Below are 19,763 nucleotides of genomic sequence, written 5' to 3' on the forward strand. Positions count from 1 at the left end.
GTTAAACTACTTCAAATTTTAATTTGCAAGACAAGAACACAAACAAATAGTCACTGTGGTTAAATACATAAGCAGTGTGAAAACTTACTGTTTCAGCAGAGCCACAGTAACTATCAGAGTTGCTCAAATGTGGAGGTATAGAATTCTTGTGTCATTAGTTGCTTTGTATTAACCTGTGAACCCATGGTGCAGCAAAGAATGCCTAAATAAAAGCACTAGGCTGAACTGATTTTGATAAACTTAATTTTTAACTTGAATCTAGTAAGCTTGTGTTGGTAGATTTTATACCTAAAAGTGCCTAGATGCCTAGCTTCTTGAACCAAATAGATATCACTAAGATTGTTTTGTCTTTTCTGAGCGGGTTTTGCATATGGGTAGAGAAATGAAATTCCCATAGGTTCTTTGTAGTGTTACATAACTTGCAATAGTTCGCCTTTGAAATTTTTTTTAATTGGGTATGGGTGCAGGGGTGGAAGGGGAAGGCTGGTTTCTGCATGAGTATGTATTTGCTTATTTCTTTTAATTTTCTTATCAGCACGGGCAAACTCATTTGTGGGGACAGCACAGTATGTTTCTCCAGAACTGCTAACAGAGAAATCTGCCTGCAAAAGGTGAGGACTCAGCTGTGTTTCAGGACTTTACCAACTCTGTCAGGATACTGTCAAATGGTGGGGAGCGGATAAATAAAGCAAGCAAGCTTAGTATTTCAAAGAAACAAGACACTTGAGTATAAATGTTTTTTTAAGGGTTTGAAATACTTTTTTCTTAAACAAGTACTGCTTCTTGTCTGAGTGCTGGCTTCCTCAGTTCATTCCTTAAGTTCTACAGGCAGGATTAGATGTTGTCAGGAGAAGGCGGTGTGTAATGTGAAGTTGGATTTCTCCTACCCTTAAATAAATCAGAAAAGTTTTTTCTGTTATTGAAGTGATATAATTATTTTAATTCTGGTTTATGTAATCTTGCTCTAATATGGTAACTCCTGCTGTAAAAGCAACAAAATATTGCATTCTGTCAGGGGAAAAGCTACAGCTTTCTTTAACTTGTATTTGGATCAACTTGCAGTTATCTTTGCTAAGCTTTGCTTGGGATTTGCAATGGTTTAAAGCTTATCTCCGTTCCAGGTATGGATGATAACCCTTAAGGGATTTTTTTATTGTTTTAATTGGTTCTTAATGGTAACCTACAGACTATATTGTATATCTATTACATTACAATGATGGAAAAATAATCGTTGACAGATCATCGGGAAAAAAGATCACTTATATGAATAACTGGTAATTTGTGCTAGCATTTCACGAAATGATAGAAATGCCATTAGGCTTTCCACTTTTGTTTCTAGTAAAGAGGTTTTGACTGGTTTGACTAACGGAAAGACTTCATCAGGCTGTCATCTCTTTTTAGAAGTTTCATAATTCTTCAGCTTTATAGAAAACTCTTGTGTAGTTTGATAGTATTTTAGCCTTCCATTAGAATTTCTAAGCATTAATCAAATGTATACTTTACCTCCAGGTGAAATGTTAAAAATACTCTTTCAGGCCAACACGTTAAAACTTAATTTTTCTTACCTACATACAACATAGCCTACCTTTTAGTTTGTGTCTTAAGAAAAGCTTTAACTGAAAAAGCTGTATTGTGGCTTATTATGCATAAAACATTTAGAGGAAAGGATTTTAATTATGAAGAGCATATGTTACCTTAAGTTGGATACATCTTTGAATTGCTGTAGTGGATAATTCTTTTTAGTCTCTTTACATACCCATTAATTATTTTGACTGAGAATTCAGCTGTCTTGCACATGCGCTTGTAGTCAGTTATTGTGGGCTGATTACTATACACTTTTTCTATTCCCTGAAAGTTTTGTTATTAGCCTACTCTTCTGTCAAGGAATGAAGTGAAAATAATGTGGAAATTATGCTAGCAGGTTTGTCCAATGTGTTCATGGTATGTTCTAACTAGCAGAAGCTTAAGAACTCTTTTTAAAATTACAGCTTAAAGACTTCTTATAGGGAAACATGCTATATGTTTTTTCCTCTTTCTCTTGAAGCTCTGACCTCTGGGCTCTGGGATGTATAATATATCAGCTTGTAGCTGGATTGCCGCCATTTAGAGCTGGGTAAGAAATTTAAACTAATTCTTTATATGTAGATCATAAATATACTGACTTGGTTTTGACTTTTACCTTACTACTGGTTCTGAAGTACAACTTCTTATGGTGTAGTGTTGGTGTTAATGTCATGCCTGCTTTTATTTGTCCTTTCTGATGTCATGAAGATGCTTAGACAGCTATAACTAGAGTTCCTGAGATTCCTTAATTTATCCTAGGATTTCACATGTAATATACTGTAAAGGTTTATGAGGGTATGAGGCACCTCTGTATTGAGCCATTTGAACTTTTCTTGTTATTATTCAAGTATCTGATGCTTACAGGATACTTGGAAAGCTCTGTCCCTTTACCTAGAAAGATTTATGGGAATGTGACTTAACTTGTAGATCTCCTGTTGAATGTTTGTCCACGTTATGCACTGTTAAGGTGAAAGAATGATGGAGAACTAATAATAAAAGCTAATATTATTCTCTTTTGCAGAAATGAATATCTTATATTCCAGAAGATAATAAAGTTGGAATATGACTTCCCAGAAAAATTTTTTCCCAAGGCAAAAGACCTTGTTGAAAAGCTCTTGGTAAATATTTGCTGCTGTTAAATGAGTTGATGACATTGGAAACATTCAGCTTATCCTGAAGTTCCTATGCACTCTATTGCAAACCTTATAACAAGAACGACCGTGAGCATTATTGACTGTATAGGGAAGTGTCTTGAAAATGAACATCCATTATTAAACAGGAATAAATTGGCATTCTGAAGTGTGGGCAAGGAATGTCTCTCAGTGAAATGGAAGCAAATGGTTCAGAGTACTGTGTGTTACAGGCAGAAATTAAGATTCAAGTGTTTAGTATTACATAGTACTCAGATTAATTCTTGTTAAATTGTATAATGCATAGTTTAGGTCAGGGGTCCTTGAACTACGGCCCATGGGCCGTATCCAGCCCCCCAGGGTCCTCAGTTTGGCCCCCGGTATTTACAGAACCCCCCTGCCCCCCCCCTGCCGGGGGTTGGGGGGGGAAGCCAAGCAGCCGCAGATGACCTCCTGCCACTTCATCCGTGTGCCGGCCCCCTGTTTAAAAAGTTTGAGGACCCCTGGTTTAGCTGTGCATCACGGGGAGATATATTCATTACAATGTACATGAACTTTGCTTGCATTTTAGCATGCATTTATCTTGAACTTCATGCATGTCTCGGTATCAGCCAAAAAATTACTTGCATGTGATGTTTGACAGATAAGAAAAAATAGTTCTGTCTCATCAGTGAGATATCCATGACACTTAAATGAATATGCAGAGAACATTTTGGGTGGTATAAGCTTTTTGAAGTTCAGTAGTCTAGCATATTAGCATGGGGCAGGAGGAAACTGTTTTATGTTTGTGAGTGCGTGTAACCGTTGTAAAAGACCTAGCAGCACGTTCCTGTGTCAAGGCCAGCCAGTGCCTGTCGAATAGTAAGGTCCAGGTTATGTCAACATTCTGATACTGGTGTAGTTCTATGGTGCTTGAGAGGCTGATGTTTGACACCAACTATAGCTTCCGCAGCTTCTTGCATCAATATAATGTTATGCTGGGCTCTACTTAAATCAGCTATGCTCAATCAAACTTTTCTGTATATTTACTTGGGTTTGTTTCTGTCTTTAGGAAGAAACAAAGCCAAAAAATTGTGGGGACATAAAGAAGTGCTCCTTTCTCTAGATCTGTGAGCTCTAATACAAAATGTTACTGGCAAGACTTAATGACAAATAACATCTCGTAGTCTCCTTATATTCTAGATATGTATGCTTAGGGCAGTGAGACCAACTGGTTTTAAGTTTTTGTGTGCTGCTGTGCAAATGTGAGTGGTGTCTTGCACTTGTCATTATTTTATGTGTGTTAATTTAATTGTAATCTACTTAGGTTCTAGATGCTACCAACAGATTAGGTTGTGAAGAAATGGGAGGATATGGACCTCTTAAGGCTCATCCCTTCTTTGAATCCATTGTGTGGGAGAACCTACATCTTCAGACACCCCCAAAACTTACAGCGTATTTACCTGCCATGTCGGAGGATGATGAAGACTGTTATGGAAATGTATGTCTATGGATATATTTTGCTTTAATCAAAGCCTCAGGCAGCAGAGCTTAATTGCATATTAAATATTTTTATTGAAACTACTGATTAGTTATATTTTATGAAGACTCAATTATTAAAAGTCTCCTGTAAAATTGCTGGTTAAAATTTGAACTATTCAGCATTCATTTTCTGATACCATTAGTTTTTGGAAAAAATACTGGTTGGCTTGCTTTTGGCCAAGCATACTTTTTTGGATAAGTGCCTGTTAATCTATAGAAAGTAGGCTGTCTTTTTGCTCAAAAGCATGCTTAAATTTAATTTTGGATTTTAGTGCAAATTAAGATTTTTAATCAAAGAAATTTCACTGCTTCATTTTGTTTCCTCCTTTAGTATGACAATCTCCTGAGTCAGTTTGGTTGCATGCAAGTTTCTGGTTCTGCCTCTTCCCATTCACTGTCTGCTCCAGAGACAAGTACACCACAGACATCAGGAGGAAATATTGAACAGTATATTCATGATCTTGACAACAATTCCTTTGAGCTGGACCTACAGTTTTCTGAAGATGAAAAGAGGTTACTTCTGGCAAAACAAGCTGGTGGAAATCCTTGGTAAGGTCTTTGAATATAGCTCATCTGTTACTTGCACAGCAATAAGGAATCTAGAAGAATAAGTTGATACAAATTAATATTTGTCAATATCTTCAAGCAAACAATTAGCAACCAGATTTTTCTTCTATTTTTAAAGCAATAGCAGGGGAAAACCTAATACTATGTTTCTAAAATTTACAAGGTCTAGAAGATAGGCAGAAATGATGCTATACCAGTGCTGAGATGTCTTTCCTCTGGAGCCCTAGAACTAGAAAAGGTTCCTTCTTTGTTACAGTTGCTGTTAGGTGGGTTTTTTTGAATGATAATATTCTGTTGATATCTACCCAAAGTGCCTATAGACCATTTACTTACTAGTGTTTCTCTTCACTCTTTAGAGGAGTTTCTCATCTGTCACTTTCCCCACCCCTGTCAGATTTCAGAAAAAAGTCTGGCTTGGAATGAGGATGAGTCCCAAACTCATCTAGTTAAAGCTGTTCAGGACGCTTTGGAAAAAGGAGATACTAGGGAGAGACGTAGAAAATTGCTTGATGAAGATAAAAACTGTTTCTGTGGAAGAATTACTTCTGAAGTAATAGTGTGGGTTTTTTGTTGTTTGTTTTTTTTAAGGCACCAGTTTGTAGAAAATAACTTAATTCTAAAAATGGGTCCAGTGGACAAAAGAAAGGTAAGAACTTTTCTGAATTCTCTGTAACAAGATTTGGCTGTCACATTTTTGCATAGTTGCAGCATGGATAAGGGATCTGTTTTAGAGCTTCCTTGCTTAACTTATTTGGAAGTGTCAAATTCTTTTGTTTGTTTTTTAACAGGTAGTGTTTTCTTGTGAATGGATTGGCTTTTATTAATTTAGTGGTGTGCTCTTGATTTTTGAAAAAGGCTAAATGTGCTATTGATGCTTTTATTTTGAGACTGTAGTAAATGAGGTTTTGTTCCCCCTTCTCCTCCCAACCTGATATAGCCCACTAAATGCTTTGTCTTGATGCATGTCTTCATGTGGATCAAGCCACAAATACTGGAAAATAAAATACAAGCCCATATTGTCCTTAACTGTGGTGTTTTTCCTGGATCCAATAAATGCCTGTATCCTGAGAGAGGCAGTGGTGATATTAGAACAGCTTTAATTATTAATTTTAATGTGGTACAGATGAGCAACGATAGTGTGTCAGCTTTGTAGGAATGTAGGTTCTCTTTCATTTAAGTTACTACCTGCTTGTTCCTAGTTTTCTCCACAAAATCAGGAGTATTGAATTCTGTGCTGGAATCTTTGACAAATAGATTTTGCTTTTTTCTAGAGCTAGTTGTTTTATGTTTTGTTAGAACTTGGAGATGCTTTCTTAAATTACTACATGGCAGAACACAACTAGTAGGGGTGCACTGCAAACCCCTAAAAAAGGAGTGAAGCAAAGGAAAACAAACAACAACAGTCCCCCAGACTCAAACATCCTATCCTATCACTGAGCTGTTTTACTTCTACCTCTGTTGTTAAATTCAGATATACACATTCAATTTTTCTTCATGTTTTTTTTGTATTGTTGCTTCTACTTTTCTTGTTAGGGTTTGTTTGCACGTCGGCGCCAGTTGCTGCTCACAGAAGGACCCCACCTGTATTATGTGGATCCTGTCAACAAGGTTCTAAAAGGAGAAATTCCATGGTCTCTAGAGTTGCGACCAGAAGCAAAGAATTTTAAGACATTTTTTGTTCACACAGTAAGCAACTTTCATTTCTTTGTAAGTTGTGCTAAGGTCCTTGGACAATCATTGTAAACTCTTAACAAATAATGTTTCCTGGAGAAGATATAATTCCTTAAATACAAGTGTTGATAGCCTTAATTAAAAAAAAAAAGACAAAAATCCTCAAAGAAACAAACCAATGACAAAACCCAAACCTCCAAAAACCAAACCAAAAAATTTATGAAACCCCCAGTATACACATTTCCCACAAAAATACAAGTGTATTTTTTAATATTTGCATGTCAATAAACTATAGGTGGGTTTGGGGATTTAAAAGAAGTTCTTAAGCAGGACTCTTAAAATTTAGCCCTCTTTGTATATAGTGGATCACAAGGATCAACAATATATTATCAGTTGACTGCTTAACAGTATTGAGATGCCAGACGTATGGCTATTCAGCAATACATAATGTTATATAACTGTAATTTAACTTTCGGAAAGTTTAGGAATAGAATTTGAATAATTATTTTATTGGTGGATGTAGAGTAATTACTGCTTTTTTTGTTAAACTGTTTGGGGTACTCATTAAAATGTTGTTCACTTACAGCCAAACAGGACATATTACCTGATGGACCCGAGTGGGAATGCTCATAAATGGTGCAAAAAGATACATGAAGTTTGGCGGCACAGATACCACCAGAATGCTGCTAAATAGTAAAGCTCATCCAAACTTTCCCAGTTTCCCTACTTGCTGCTAGAACTCCGTGTGCAGCCGATCAGAGGAATCTTTTCAACCCACCTATTACCATCTCAAGGGGAAGCATATGTCTGAAATGTTCTGGGTTTTTTTGTTTTTGTTTTTTTACTAAGAAAGAAAAAAAGAAAAGCAAAAACCTAATGGAATTCAGGGTCGCTTTGCTCGCTCTTTGTGCTTCTGTTGAGGCTTCCACATGCATATCACTGCAGTGAAGATCTTGCTTTTGTGCACTTCAGCTCAATTTCTGCTGCAGACTAGAGGATAGACCTTGCATTACCAGCTTCACTTAAGATGAGTTAAAACCAATCCACACGCACACATGCTGAATCATGTACCAGCCTTGCATTTTATGGGGCTGGAGTTTTCTGTGACTTCCAGATTATCATTAAACTGTATTTCATCAGGGAGCTTTTATATGCCTCTCCTAAGCACCACCTCTTTTTCTCTTCCTTTCCTCACAGTCCCCCAGCTTATTGGTATATGGCATTTGTAGCCTGGTCAGTTGCACCCATGTGTAATTCCTAATATAGTTCTGGTTGCAGGATTTATGTGGTACTTTAGTAATTATGTGAATGAATCAGATGTATGTGTCTGGCAGACAGGCTCCAGTGATACAGGTTTTGAGAGAGTGAAATGCTGAGCATGGCACTGAAAGTTCTCTAAAATTGTAATGTTGGCTTCTGAAGCATATAAGATCTTAAACATTCAATTTTAATTTTAATATGAATCATGTGTGTTTAATCAAGGGACAATAAACTTAACTAGCATGCTTTTAACTAATGCTAACTAAAGACTTAGCTAGTTAGTATTGGGGGGAAAAAGGTTACTATTGAAGTAGTAAATAGTTTTTCACCTTTTCAGGAGGTGAGGGCTAGAAGCTTTCTTTCCAGGTTGTGCATGTATTGTGCATTTTAGTGGGGCCAGCCTGTTTACCTGGGTAGAGAAGGAAGTGTGAAAGCTTTGTAGAATTGATTACTTGACTTTTTTTTGTCTCATTGAATAATGAGATGTACAAAATCCTGTTTTTGGTCCATGGCCAAATATTTAGTAACTCTGAAAAAAATTTAAGCAATTGAAAAATCAGATCCATAAAGCAATCTAGTTAAAATTTCAAAGGAAAGATATTGATAAAAGGAGAAAATATATGATACTTAAGGCATATCTAGAAAATGAAAATATTTTTCATATCGATATCCTTTATCCTCTTCAAATTAAGGCTTTTTTTGTGGTCAAACATTTCTTGTAATGCTGCAAAGACAAAACTTTATGTGCTAAAAACAACTTACCTAATGTTTTTTTCAACATGCTTGTGTTCCTGAACCTTGCAGAGAGGAATGACCTAGGTCTGTACGAAGGCATTCCTTGTTTTAAAAGTGGTATAAACATCACACCTATTTATTTGCCTTCTATGTATACCATCTCTTGGCATTTTGAAGTATCATATTATGATGTGCTTTTCCTTCCACCAAAGAAAGAAATGTTCTCCTGCAATGCTGAAAAACTCATGGGCTACTGTTCTAGAAGCAGTATTTCTAAAAGCAATGGCTTATCAGGATTTTACGTGAATGTTGGGTATTTTGTTGTCGTACAGGATGAAGGCAAGGTATTATTGATCTCTTAAAAACTGTTGTGTGGTTGGACTTGATGCCAGTTCAGCTTTTCCAGTATCTTTCAGTCTTTAAAGGAGAGAGAGTGCAGTTGCCTTTTCTTTTGGAGGATCTACATTCTTGTAATCTTCTATTATCCCACCACGTACACAGACTTGACAGAAGTAAATCACTGGCTTACAGTGCCTGGTGTTAAGGAAGCTAAGGTGCCCTGTAAATGGCTGAGACAAGACAGACAGAACACCATCCCTTTTGTGTCACGAAAAACTTCATCACGTACAAGTTGCACTCCTTTTCACTAAAATTTTAATAGCACAGTACACCACCTCTCTGTGCCTGTGTTAATCCTGTATTTACCATTCCAAACAAGATGACGTGTACTCTAAGTTTGTTGCAGTGCTATCCATTTGTTCTCTGGTTGTCAAATTCCAGCTGTACATTGGGTTCCCTGGAGGCAACCCTACTGCTTTTGGACTTAGTCTTTGGTATGGAGATGTCAGTGTACCAATTTCCAACTTTATACAGGAGAGTTTTGCGGTGTCATGGTGCCACTGCTGTTCAATGTGACAAAACTTGGCCATATGTAAAAAGTCTGGCAAAGTTGTTCTGCTAATACTGAACACCTCAGCTTCATTAGGAGGTGGAGTGACCTCCATTGGCTTGGTCACTAGGTGGAAATCTAGGAATGCGTAAGCATGTTTTCTGTGATATTTAGGCTTGTGATCATTTTGCCATTACAAAGGAATTTTTGCTCTTTCACACCCTGAAAATTCTCTCTCAGAGCACTTCTGTCCTGCCCACCAAAAGTGTTCAGCCAAAGGAATCTTGGTAGTGGTAAGCTCTCAAGAAGTTGTCTGGAAGGCTGATGTCTACATTCTGGTATTACATCTTTATTTTGATAATGCTGTCATTAGGAAACCGCGATCATCTCTTGCAGGCATCCCTCTCCTTAGAACTTCAGTGTTCCAAATCAAGCTTTCTTTAGCTGCTGCGTTTTTGGGAAGGGACCAGAACTTTTCTGGAAGAGGTATTTGTCGGTCTTGGACTGTAAGTTGAATCCATGGTTTTGAAAGATGGCAGAATAGAGTGAGGCAAGACAAAACAATCATGTGCATTTAAGTATGTTTCACTGGTTTTTCTACTTAAATGTGCATTGCCAGGTGTGATATGCTATGAAGGGCTGGTTCCTGTTCTAAATGCTTATATCCAGAAGCAGGGTAGCTTCAGACCTTTGTCCTGAAGATTACTCGTGTGGTTCATGGGAATTCACGGAATTAAATGTACAAGGGAGGTTCTTCAGAGCTGCAGATAAGTCAGTTAATTTCTCTGCTTTTTATTCAAGGTCTTTCAAAGCACAAAAAGGGTTGTTAGGCACTTGAAGACTCTTCTTCAGACTCCTCACTGCAAACCTACTGAAAATCCAATCTGTTGTTTCATTCCATCTTTTGTATTTTGAACAATTGCCAGTCATTTATAAAGAATCTGGTCAGTAATTGATTTTGTTTTGCTTGGGATTTGAACTTCGGGAAGGTGTTTATTGCTTCTGTATTCTGTGGGGTGGAGCTCACAAAAGGATGAAGTACTACTGCTAGAAAGGGCTTTTGAATCACACTGTTCTATTCAGTGTCCAGCCCGGTCACAGGAAGTTTAAAACTGCTTTGATAAACTGGAGACATGAGTTATTGCCATTGCCCTTAAAGACTGGTTTTGAGAAGGATTTATATTAAGGCAGGCTTGCTTCAGATGTGATGTGGAGGCATTGTGAGCAGACTGACATTACCTATTAAGATCTCATGTGCTAAGCATTTAGATACTGAAGACATCAAGCCATTGGATAGTAGTACTGTGCTCTGCTTGTCTCCTTCTGGCATGATTTATTTGTGAGGTATCTGCCATATATAAGCCCAGAAAAAACACAGCTCTGTAGGTCAAAACAAAAATTTGGTAATTGTAATCCCTTTTCATAGTTCAAGATGCTTAATGTGCTTGGTATTACTATGTTTTGTGCTGGGAACTTTGAAGAATCCTGAGGGATTCCCACATGTACACTTAACAGTTTCCTTTGAATGATGTAGTAAAGCAGAGACAGCTGCTTCGTTTGGCCAGTGGACAAAAATCTGATTTCAACACCTTGCTGAGGAGAGAACTTTATATTAATAGTTGCCTAAAGATGTGGTCTGTGGATTCTGATCATCCTTTCTACTAGTGAATTACATGAATAGGTGTGGTATTTATATCTGAAATTTTGCTGAATGCCTGTAATATTTTATGCAGATATTTTATTAATCAAATGGAAGTGCTCCTGCAAAGCTTCATGACACGGATTGTCCATCAGCTGATCAAGCAAGCTTACAGACAAGTAATTCTCTGACCCAAAATGGCATGCTTTCAGTTAAGACTGGTGATTTAAGAATGTTTCCTCTTTCTTAAAAGAAATGTGACTTCTACACAGCAAACAATTGGAGAGGTCCTTAAGCGCCCCATGACCTGGTCTGTCTGTTGGCATGGCAGTGAATGTAGATGGTTGCCATTTGACAAAGCTTCCTATGACCATGTACTGACTCTGGATGTGGCAAATGTTCTAAATTGTAGCAGAACTTACAATTACTGTATCTGACAAAAGATAAGAAATAGGAACCAGGAACTATAATCAGTTTTGATAGTTGTATGCTAGCTGTTTTCAGGTTGGTGGCAGTCAGTTACGTGTGTATATTCTCTACCTGGTTTGTAGCTGTAACTGTGATGTACAGATAAAAAAAAAAAGAAAGAAAACCCCCACCCCCTTCAACAAACACCGAAAAACAATCTCCCCTCCTCCAAGAACTTACGAAAACAGAAGCAAATAATGCAATGATATAAGATACACACTTTTGTATTTTTATTCTTATAAGATTATTTGCTGGCTCTTGTTGGCCTCTAGTTCAGTCTGTGTTATTTAAATTCTAATATATGAATTATTTGGATTGAATTCATGTTCGGGGCCATGGTGTTGTATGTATTGATGTACAGCCTTGAATGTGAATAATTATTGTAAACTATATTTTACACCTTTTTTCTGGCTTTATTATATAAATTTTCTATTGGTCGATGATTTAATCATATCTCATAATTTAATGACTGTTTATTCTCCTCTCGACAGATTTCTGTGCTGTAGATGTGTAGTTAGTGACTGGATGACGGATTTCACTTATGCTTGGTAGTCTGTAATAAAGGCATGTAGGGTCCTGGCCCGGCCTCCGCCTCGTCCTTCCGCGGGGGGGAACCTCCGGGCCAGGGGCGGCGCTGTGGGCGCCATCGGGGGCGGGGCGGGGCAGGGGGGGCAGTCTCGGCTGGGCGTTTCCGGTGGGAGGCGCGCCCGGGGACCTGTAGCTGGGGCGGACCCTTCCGGCGGCGGCGAGGATGGCGGCGGAGAGCCACTGCGATTTCCCGGTGCCCCCGAGCGGCGGCCTGGGCCCGGGCGGGCCCTGCCGCCGCTGCAGCTCGGCGCCGCCGCCGGGCACCGTGCCCGGCAAGTGGGTGCGGCTGAACGTGGGGGGCACCTGCTTCCTGACCACTCGGCAGACGCTCTGCAGGGACCCCAAGTCCTTCCTCTTCCGCCTCTGCCAGGCCGACCCCGACCTGGACTCGGACAAGGTGAGCGCGGGCCCCGCCGCGCCGCTCCCTGGGCTGGGCCGCCTCCCCGCCGCGCCAGGGAGCGTTGCGGGCGGTGCCGCGGTCCCGCGTGGGAGCCGGGGCTCGGCGTGCCGTGTCCCCTCCCTGCGGGGTGCGACCGCGGGGCCGGGGCCGCTCGCCGGGGCACGGGCGGCCGCGCTGCCTCAGGGGCGCGTGTGCGGGGCGGCGGGGGCGGGCTGGCCCCCCCGGCCGGCGGAGCCGTCGCCTTCCGAGTAACGCAGCTGCTCGTAAACACAGCGGAGGGCGTGCAGGGTCGCTCGATTGTCTGCTTGCGTCTTCACGTTGTCTGACCGGATTGAGTTTTAACGTTTTAATGGAGTGTCTGCCCGCGCTGTATGTTATTTCTGCACTGTCATCATCCTCTTGTTTAATTTCAAGAAGCAGATCAAAGTACTTCGGGTAATAACCGCTCTCACTTAACCGTAGAGTTCTGTGTTCCACCAGTTCTTTGAGAAAAGTATCATTTATTCGGCATGGACCGCAAATGCGGGGTGATGCTGAGTATTCTGGTATTCATTCTGACTCATTTTTTAGTAGGGAAAGAAAAATTACTGATTAAAATTTTATTTATGGAGTGGTATGCGGCAATGGATGTAAAGTATTTGTATCTAATGCTGACTCTGAAAGAGATTTTGGAACAAAACTGCCAAAAATGGTCTCCGGGTACAATACACTTAAGGAAAAGAAGGGAACAGCTTATAACTCTTGAACATATAACCAACAGGTGGAAAATAAAAGAGCTGATTTTTATATGTCAACTAATTATTTTTTTTCAGTGAGACTGGTAGTAAATTTTCTCATGCATAACTTCCAGAAAGGATGTTTAAACGCCTAAGAAGATAGAGAACAGAACCTGAATAAAAAAAGTGTTCTAGAATTAGAGAAAATACCTTAAAGCATGGTGGTGGTGGTGTGGGGATTGGCTTTTGTTGTCTTTGCTTTGGTTTGGATTCTTTTGAAGAGGATTAGCTCAAACTGACCTATAAAAGTCATTTTTAAAATGTAGGTAGCTTGCTGATGTGTCAGAAGCTGGTTTTACTTGGGCAGGAGTAGGAAAGCTTTCTTCTAAGGTTTCTTAAATAAAAGGCACATGTTTCAGGTGTTCCACTGAAAAAAAGGGCTTGTTTGCTTGCTCTCTCAATATCATCAGAGACAGCGAGAAGGCATATTTTTAGAAGCAATGCTTTAGTTCTAATTAAGGCATTTGGCTGCCTTTTTTCACCAGTTGATGAAATCATCTTTCACAAGCGCAGTCAGTGAGGTGTTGCTATCTTGCAAAAATTTCATGAGGCTACTAATCTAAACATTTTCTTTTTTACTGTACTTACCTTTTTGGGAATCATAAATTTATGCTCAGATTATTTAGCTATTTGGTAGAATATGGAGAGACGATGAATTCTTTTTCCACATTGGTAGACCTAACGTAGTTATAGTCTTTAATAGCATACATGACAACTTAAAGCTAGCTGCAGTCACAGCTATAGAAATATATCCTTTGCTTACAAGGAACATGCCTGTATTTTATTTGAGCTGCTTAGATATGACTGTCATCTTCTTTTGCCATTGTAGAAGTCTATTGAAACCCCTTTAGTAAGCACAAACAAATTGCATTGCCCTTTCGTTCCAAGTAGCCTTTTTAAGAAAATTGTAGCTGGTATAGTTATCTTTAATAGATTATTGTGCAGATCAGTAGCATGAGACAAGTAGATTTAGGGAAATTCCTGTTATTTAAAGAAGTATTCTCTAGGCTTACAAACCTGGATGTCTTCAATTTGATGTACAAAAAGCAAAGTCTTTTGTGGTTAAATATGGGCTATGGTCTTCTTTTCAGTACACTGTTTGTCAGAGTTTCATGTTCCATTGTCTTGACCGTCTGTGGACATTGATTTTTCACTTCATTCAGAGCCCGGTTCCTGCAGTCACTTGTCATCTTGGATTTTGTAGAAGTGACCTACCTCTTAGAGTACTGTACCCAAGATCACTTAAACACATAGAGCCTTTCTTCCAAGGATTTGATTCAGAATCTTTAGAATCTTCATCTCCGTAATCTGAGCAATGCCTTTTTTTCCCCTCTGAATGGTAACAAATATCATTCCTTTCAAGAGGAAAAAAAGACTTCCCTGACGTCTCACGAGTTTGTGAATGTACCATGTGGTTATGATAGCATATCAATAGATTGTATGGTTTAGTTTTGAAATATCAGATGCCTTTAACTGATGAGCACAGATACGACAAGGGAATAATTGATGGTATTTGTGTTATCATCCTGGACTCTGGTTCTTCTCCTTTGCTACGTGCATGTAAATCAAAATCTGATAGTAACAGATTTGTTTTTTCCCTCATGGTGTTGCTTCTGGGAGTGCCATTATGAGCTGTAACCTGATAGTAAGTTGATATATCTTTCTCAGTCATATGCTAAAGATTACTTACAATGACTACCACATAGCGCAATTTTGTGCGCATAAATCAGTCGTTCTTACAAGGTGCAGCTAACAGATAAAGATACTGCCCTCTTAAAGCTTGGAGCATTAGATCTGGTCTTTGACCTGTAATTCCCTGGGTTTGATTCCAAATTGTGTTTTCTTCCTAAAAATCCCATGGGTTTTAGACACCTAGTTTTAAACTTTAAAGTGAGAATGTGTATTTGAGCTCGTATGTAGGCTGATGCCTGTTAACACCCACCCCAGACATACTTGCCTCTGCCTCCAGATGAGGATGTCGAGTAGGTGGGGCAGGGAGAATCCTGAGGGATGGGCCAGCAGATGACGTTATCAAAACCAATAGCCGCAGCCCTCTGGAAGAACTAGCCTTAACAATGTATATCATGTTTCCTGTGTGGGGAATTTGTCTGGGATGCACTTCAGTAACTCACTTTGGGAAGTTTTAGGTGTATTTTCAAGAGGTTAATACTGAATCGTGCTCATAATACAAAACACGTTTTATAGTTCATAGGCACGTTTCATAGTCCCCTGATCATGCTCCATGTGATATGTAGCTCGGGAAAAATGAAAGAGGAGGTATAATTTTTTAAGTTAAACCAGCTTGTGGAGACCTCTAATGTTGTCCCAGCTGACAAAAGGGTGTGGGCAGACTGCATATCTAGAAGCAAGACCCAAGCAGAAGAGCCAGTAATTAAACTAACTCGTACACCAGTAAATATATGTCTGTGAAGATAAAAGTTTGGTTCACACTCTTGTTTTGCAAGATTGCCAAATCAGAATCTTTAGAAAACGAAGCCATGAGAAATGCTTATCTCAGATAAGAACAGACCTGTAAGCAAACCCAAAAATTAATAATAGAGCTGTTTCTGCCTAAAGTCAACCAGTGAAGCATACCAAAATTAATCATGTTGATATATTAAGAAGTTCCGAAAGAGGTTGAATGGGTGAGTTTATTAGAAATGAGAACAAGAAACTGAAATAGTTCATGGGTTGCACTTCACAAGTATCAGTTGCATACATAGTGATTTTCCTCTACTGGAATTTCTACACCAACATGGGGGTTTTTGTTGTTTGCATAAATCATAGGATTTCCTTAATGCTTGCTGTTAAAAAGAATTGAAAGGCTTCAAGAAAGGTGGCACGTTTGCCTTTACATTATTTCACGTGCTAATGTTGAACAAAGCTGTGCAGCCTGTCTTGCAATCAGGTATGTTTTCAGTTGCAACAGAAGAAAGATAAACCTTGGCACACCCTATGGCAAAACTGGTGTTGAATGGAATGAGGTAGTGATGTTGATTCTCTGAATTCGGTACGTTTCACAATGTCGTACGTATCTTTCTGTTTAAGACTTCTTTGTATTTAAGACTATTTGAGAATTATTTGAGCAAATGAATGAGTGGTAGTGGTCATCCTGCTGTTCACAATAGGTTTTGTTTTCTGGAGTATTTAAATCTTGCTTTAGAGATGAGTACGTAAAAATAAGACAAGCAGAGTCTTGCTCACTTGTTCATCCTTGTTTAACTTACTTGATGCTTGTACTGTAAGTTTTACTGCCAGGTATTTCCTGGTGTCAGCATCTGCCTATTTTATCTATATACCAGTTTTTCTTTTATAAACTGTTCTATCATTCTTTAAACTTTCCCCTAAGTGAGAAGACTGTCAGCCTTTCTTAATAAGGTTTTTGGCAACAGTATTCACACTTGATTTTTGATGCATTTTTAAAGTTAAGTATAATTCTACTGAGGTGGAATCTGTTAAAGAAGGAAGGAAGCAAGCACTGAGTGTTTTAGAAGAATCTTACTGGCAGCACTAAAAAGTAACTTAATTGTAGTCATTATTCTGAGGTAAACTTATTTGTGCACGAGACTTCTGACTAGTTAGGTGGGTTTTGTTATTAGTGTAGTTTTGATTAGTACTGGCCGTCTGCTGATGCTTAAAGTTTTTAGGTGATGTAGTTTGAGAAAAATGTGTTCTGGGCATCTAGCTCAAGATCTAAAAAGCACAGGGGGTAGGGGAGATAATTATTTCTAAACCTAGATTTAGTGCCAGATACTGTTGTATTTCTGTGCATGTTGCTGCCTTTAGTAGAACTTCGGCTTGCTCAGTATGTGTAAGTCATGTCAGTTTTTTAGATACCCACATATCTAAAAGCACACGGCTTTGAGCCAAGAGTTGGCAGTGTGGTTTCGGAGTGTGTCCATTCTGGAAAAGTATTTGAGAAGTCTTTGGACCAGTTTTGACCTCAACGAAGATAATTAACTAGAAATACACTTTTGACATTTCAGCTAGTGTATTAATGCAGTTCTCAGGAAGAAGGTTAAATGGGATTAGGGAGATGTATGTATTTGGTCCTCCTTCTGAGTCCTACTGGGATCCTGTACCTGATTCTAGTATTCACAATTCAAGTTCACTGCAGAAATTGGAGAACTTGGAGGGTAGTCACAAGATGTAATACAATTTGGTGGAAGGTTGTAAAGAGCAAAACTGGGGATTTTTTTGGCAAGGAGTTTAAGGAGTGACTTCTCAGTCCAGAAGTACATACATGGAGACTAGAAATCTTAAAAGTGAAGGCTGTGCAGTCTAGCAAAGGTATTGTAAGATCCAGCTAGTGAAGCGTGAAGCTATAGGTGTGCAGGCTAGAAAGTACATATTTTTAACAGTGACAGTAATTAGTTACCGGAATGGCTTGCACAAAATGGCTAGGTTTCATCATTGCTTTCTAAAGGTTAAATTTCACTGTAAATAAATTGAGTGCTGTGTATGTTTTAAATGAAGATCAGACTAAGTATTCATGATGGTTTTTTTGAGCCTCAGTCTCTATAAAGACTGAAGTAGAAATGTTTGAGACTGGAATACATGATCATTTACATGTTTTGGCAATATTTTTCAAATTCTTTGAAAATACATGTGCATTTTGAGTCTCCTGTCTCCATGAATGCTGGACTGTAGATACACAATAGGGTTAATTCTTAAGGGAGAAAGAATACAATTCTGAGCTACGCTGACTTTTCATTGGTATGCTGAACCAGGTGATTGAAAATTTAAGAGCAAGTTATTAGGCTTCCTCTAAAATTCCATGGTATTTGTAACTTGGACTAAACATTGGTGTTGGAGAGTGACAATAAACAAATACGGTCTTCACTGTAGCTCAGCAATGTTGTCTTTTAAATGATGTCCTTGTAAAAAGGAGCAGGTATGGGAAAGGTTTAGTACTTATGGACAAGGAAGGAAAAACTCTTGGTAGAGGGAAGAATTTAGTACAAAAATAGAGCTGGGTAAAGATACAAACACCCATGTGGTTAATTACTGCTTTTGTGTTGGATGCAGAAAGATGACTGGAGCATTTGCTTTGAGCATCCTTACGAAGAGTAGCACAATTTGTATGGAACACCTATGAGGTTGAAACGTGAGGTGATGTGACTATACTGAAGAGAGAGGAAACTTGAGTTTCAGCTGCTGTTCTGGTAAACATTAACGCCTGTTTGTATAGAATACATCTACAAGAGGGAAAACCGAGATGTTATTAGAATATGGATTTATCTGGTGTTTGTAGTATTCACCTGAAACCTGGGAAATGGCTTCAAAATACCTACACTGGTTGTGTCAGTCAAGATTCAAACTTGCTCAAAGCTTGTAAAAACCTAATTAACTAGTTAGCAGAGGAAGTAGCATAGCTGGGGCAACACAGTCTATTAACATTCAAGCTAGTTTAGGGCTAGTTCAGTTACACTGGCACAAACTGTAGCTACACATTTAAACTGTCTAAATCACATTTGAAGTGCAATTTATTATTCATACCGTACAATAAAACAAAAATGTTTCCTTAGAAAGAGTGTCCAAAAAGCGAATTACAATGAGAATACAGTGTGTTTTCATGTATGTGTGGATGAAGCCAATCCTGACAATATCCCAAAATTGTGCAAAGATTTATAACCCATATTTTGAGTTCTAAGTGGAGCAGATGACTACATTACTATGTCAGCTTTTATTGGATTTATGTTTACATAAACATCTTTAAAGATCTAGCATAATCGGCTTTTCTTGGTGATTTCAGATTGAAGGATAATCAAGCAGCTTACTGTAAAGGAGGAGTGAGAAGGTATTTTCTATAGGAAGATACCTAGGCAGTCAGTTTTGTGGCTCTTTTGCTTGTGCATTCTTTGCATATTTTTAAAATGTTCTTTACATTTTGGGGCTTGACTCTCAGGCTTTAGTCTACAGGATACCTGAGTTGTAAGGTCCAAAGTCCAAAACACATAATTCTCTTTGGAAGAATGTTAATTAGTGCATGTTTTCCATATCTGTAATATGGGTATGCAAGTGCCCAGTTACTCTGAATTGTTCAGTCTACTCGTAATTCTGCGTGGAATTTACACACTGAAGCGAATGCTGTTGACAGAATTTGGATTGCTCACTGTAAGAACTTAGCCAGAGCTCTTAAACTTTAACTATTGATAATTACTAATGTAAAAAAGAAGTTACTATTACACCATAAATTGTAAGACTTTTGGGTTCCTTTTTTCTTCTTTTTTAATATTTTTTGAAGACATGTAGTTGCTGGAGAGGCTTCACAGAGTAAACTATGACACTAGTGAGATGGCACTTGATTTGTGTGGTGTAGTACACGTGTTTGGTATAGCATTTGTGTTTATCGATGTGAAGATTAAACATTTTTATAGATTCTAGATGGTAATTTGGTGAGGAAGAAAATTTGAGTGGTCAGGAAAGGAACAGTGTAACAGAAAAAAAAAGGTGAGGAACAATAGCATGGAAAAAAAGAAAGTTTGTGGATGATGAGGAAAATGATTAAAGATAGGTAGAAAACATGCAATTCTTATATTTCATAGAGTGGATG

At 38.6% G+C, this 19,763-nt stretch overlaps 2 protein-coding genes across 12 annotated transcripts in view; both read left to right on the plus strand.

Annotated features, from left to right (window-relative positions):
• Positions 1–12,022, plus strand: part of PDPK1 (3-phosphoinositide dependent protein kinase 1) — a 37,758-nt gene extending 25,736 nt beyond the window's left edge. For all 6 annotated transcript variants that reach the window (XM_055803446.1, XM_055803450.1, XM_055803448.1 and 3 more), the window contains 8 exons: positions 536–611; positions 2,045–2,113; positions 2,585–2,681; positions 4,000–4,173; positions 4,546–4,763; positions 5,370–5,427; positions 6,315–6,467; positions 7,039–12,022. In XM_055803446.1, the coding sequence (XP_055659421.1) occupies positions 536–611; positions 2,045–2,113; positions 2,585–2,681; positions 4,000–4,173; positions 4,546–4,763; positions 5,370–5,427; positions 6,315–6,467; positions 7,039–7,146 (953 nt within the window). In that variant the 3' untranslated portion in view covers positions 7,147–12,022. The remainder of the gene's footprint in view (positions 1–535; positions 612–2,044; positions 2,114–2,584; positions 2,682–3,999; positions 4,174–4,545; positions 4,764–5,369; positions 5,428–6,314; positions 6,468–7,038) is intronic.
• A 128-nt stretch (positions 12,023–12,150) lies between these two features.
• Positions 12,151–19,763, plus strand: part of KCTD5 (potassium channel tetramerization domain containing 5) — a 37,044-nt gene continuing 29,431 nt past the window's right edge. For 5 of the 6 annotated variants that reach the window (XM_055803840.1, XM_055803843.1, XM_055803839.1 and 2 more), the window contains exon 1: positions 12,157–12,428. In XM_055803840.1, coding sequence (XP_055659815.1) covers positions 12,195–12,428 — 234 coding nt within the window. In that variant the 5' untranslated portion in view covers positions 12,157–12,194. Of the gene's footprint in view, positions 12,429–19,763 lie in introns of all 6 variants that reach the window. The other variant, XM_055803838.1, reaches the window with a different exon arrangement.

This window comes from Falco peregrinus, chromosome 5 (genome assembly GCF_023634155.1).
Source record: "Falco peregrinus isolate bFalPer1 chromosome 5, bFalPer1.pri, whole genome shotgun sequence".
NCBI classification, from domain to species: Eukaryota; Metazoa; Chordata; class Aves; order Falconiformes; family Falconidae; genus Falco; species Falco peregrinus.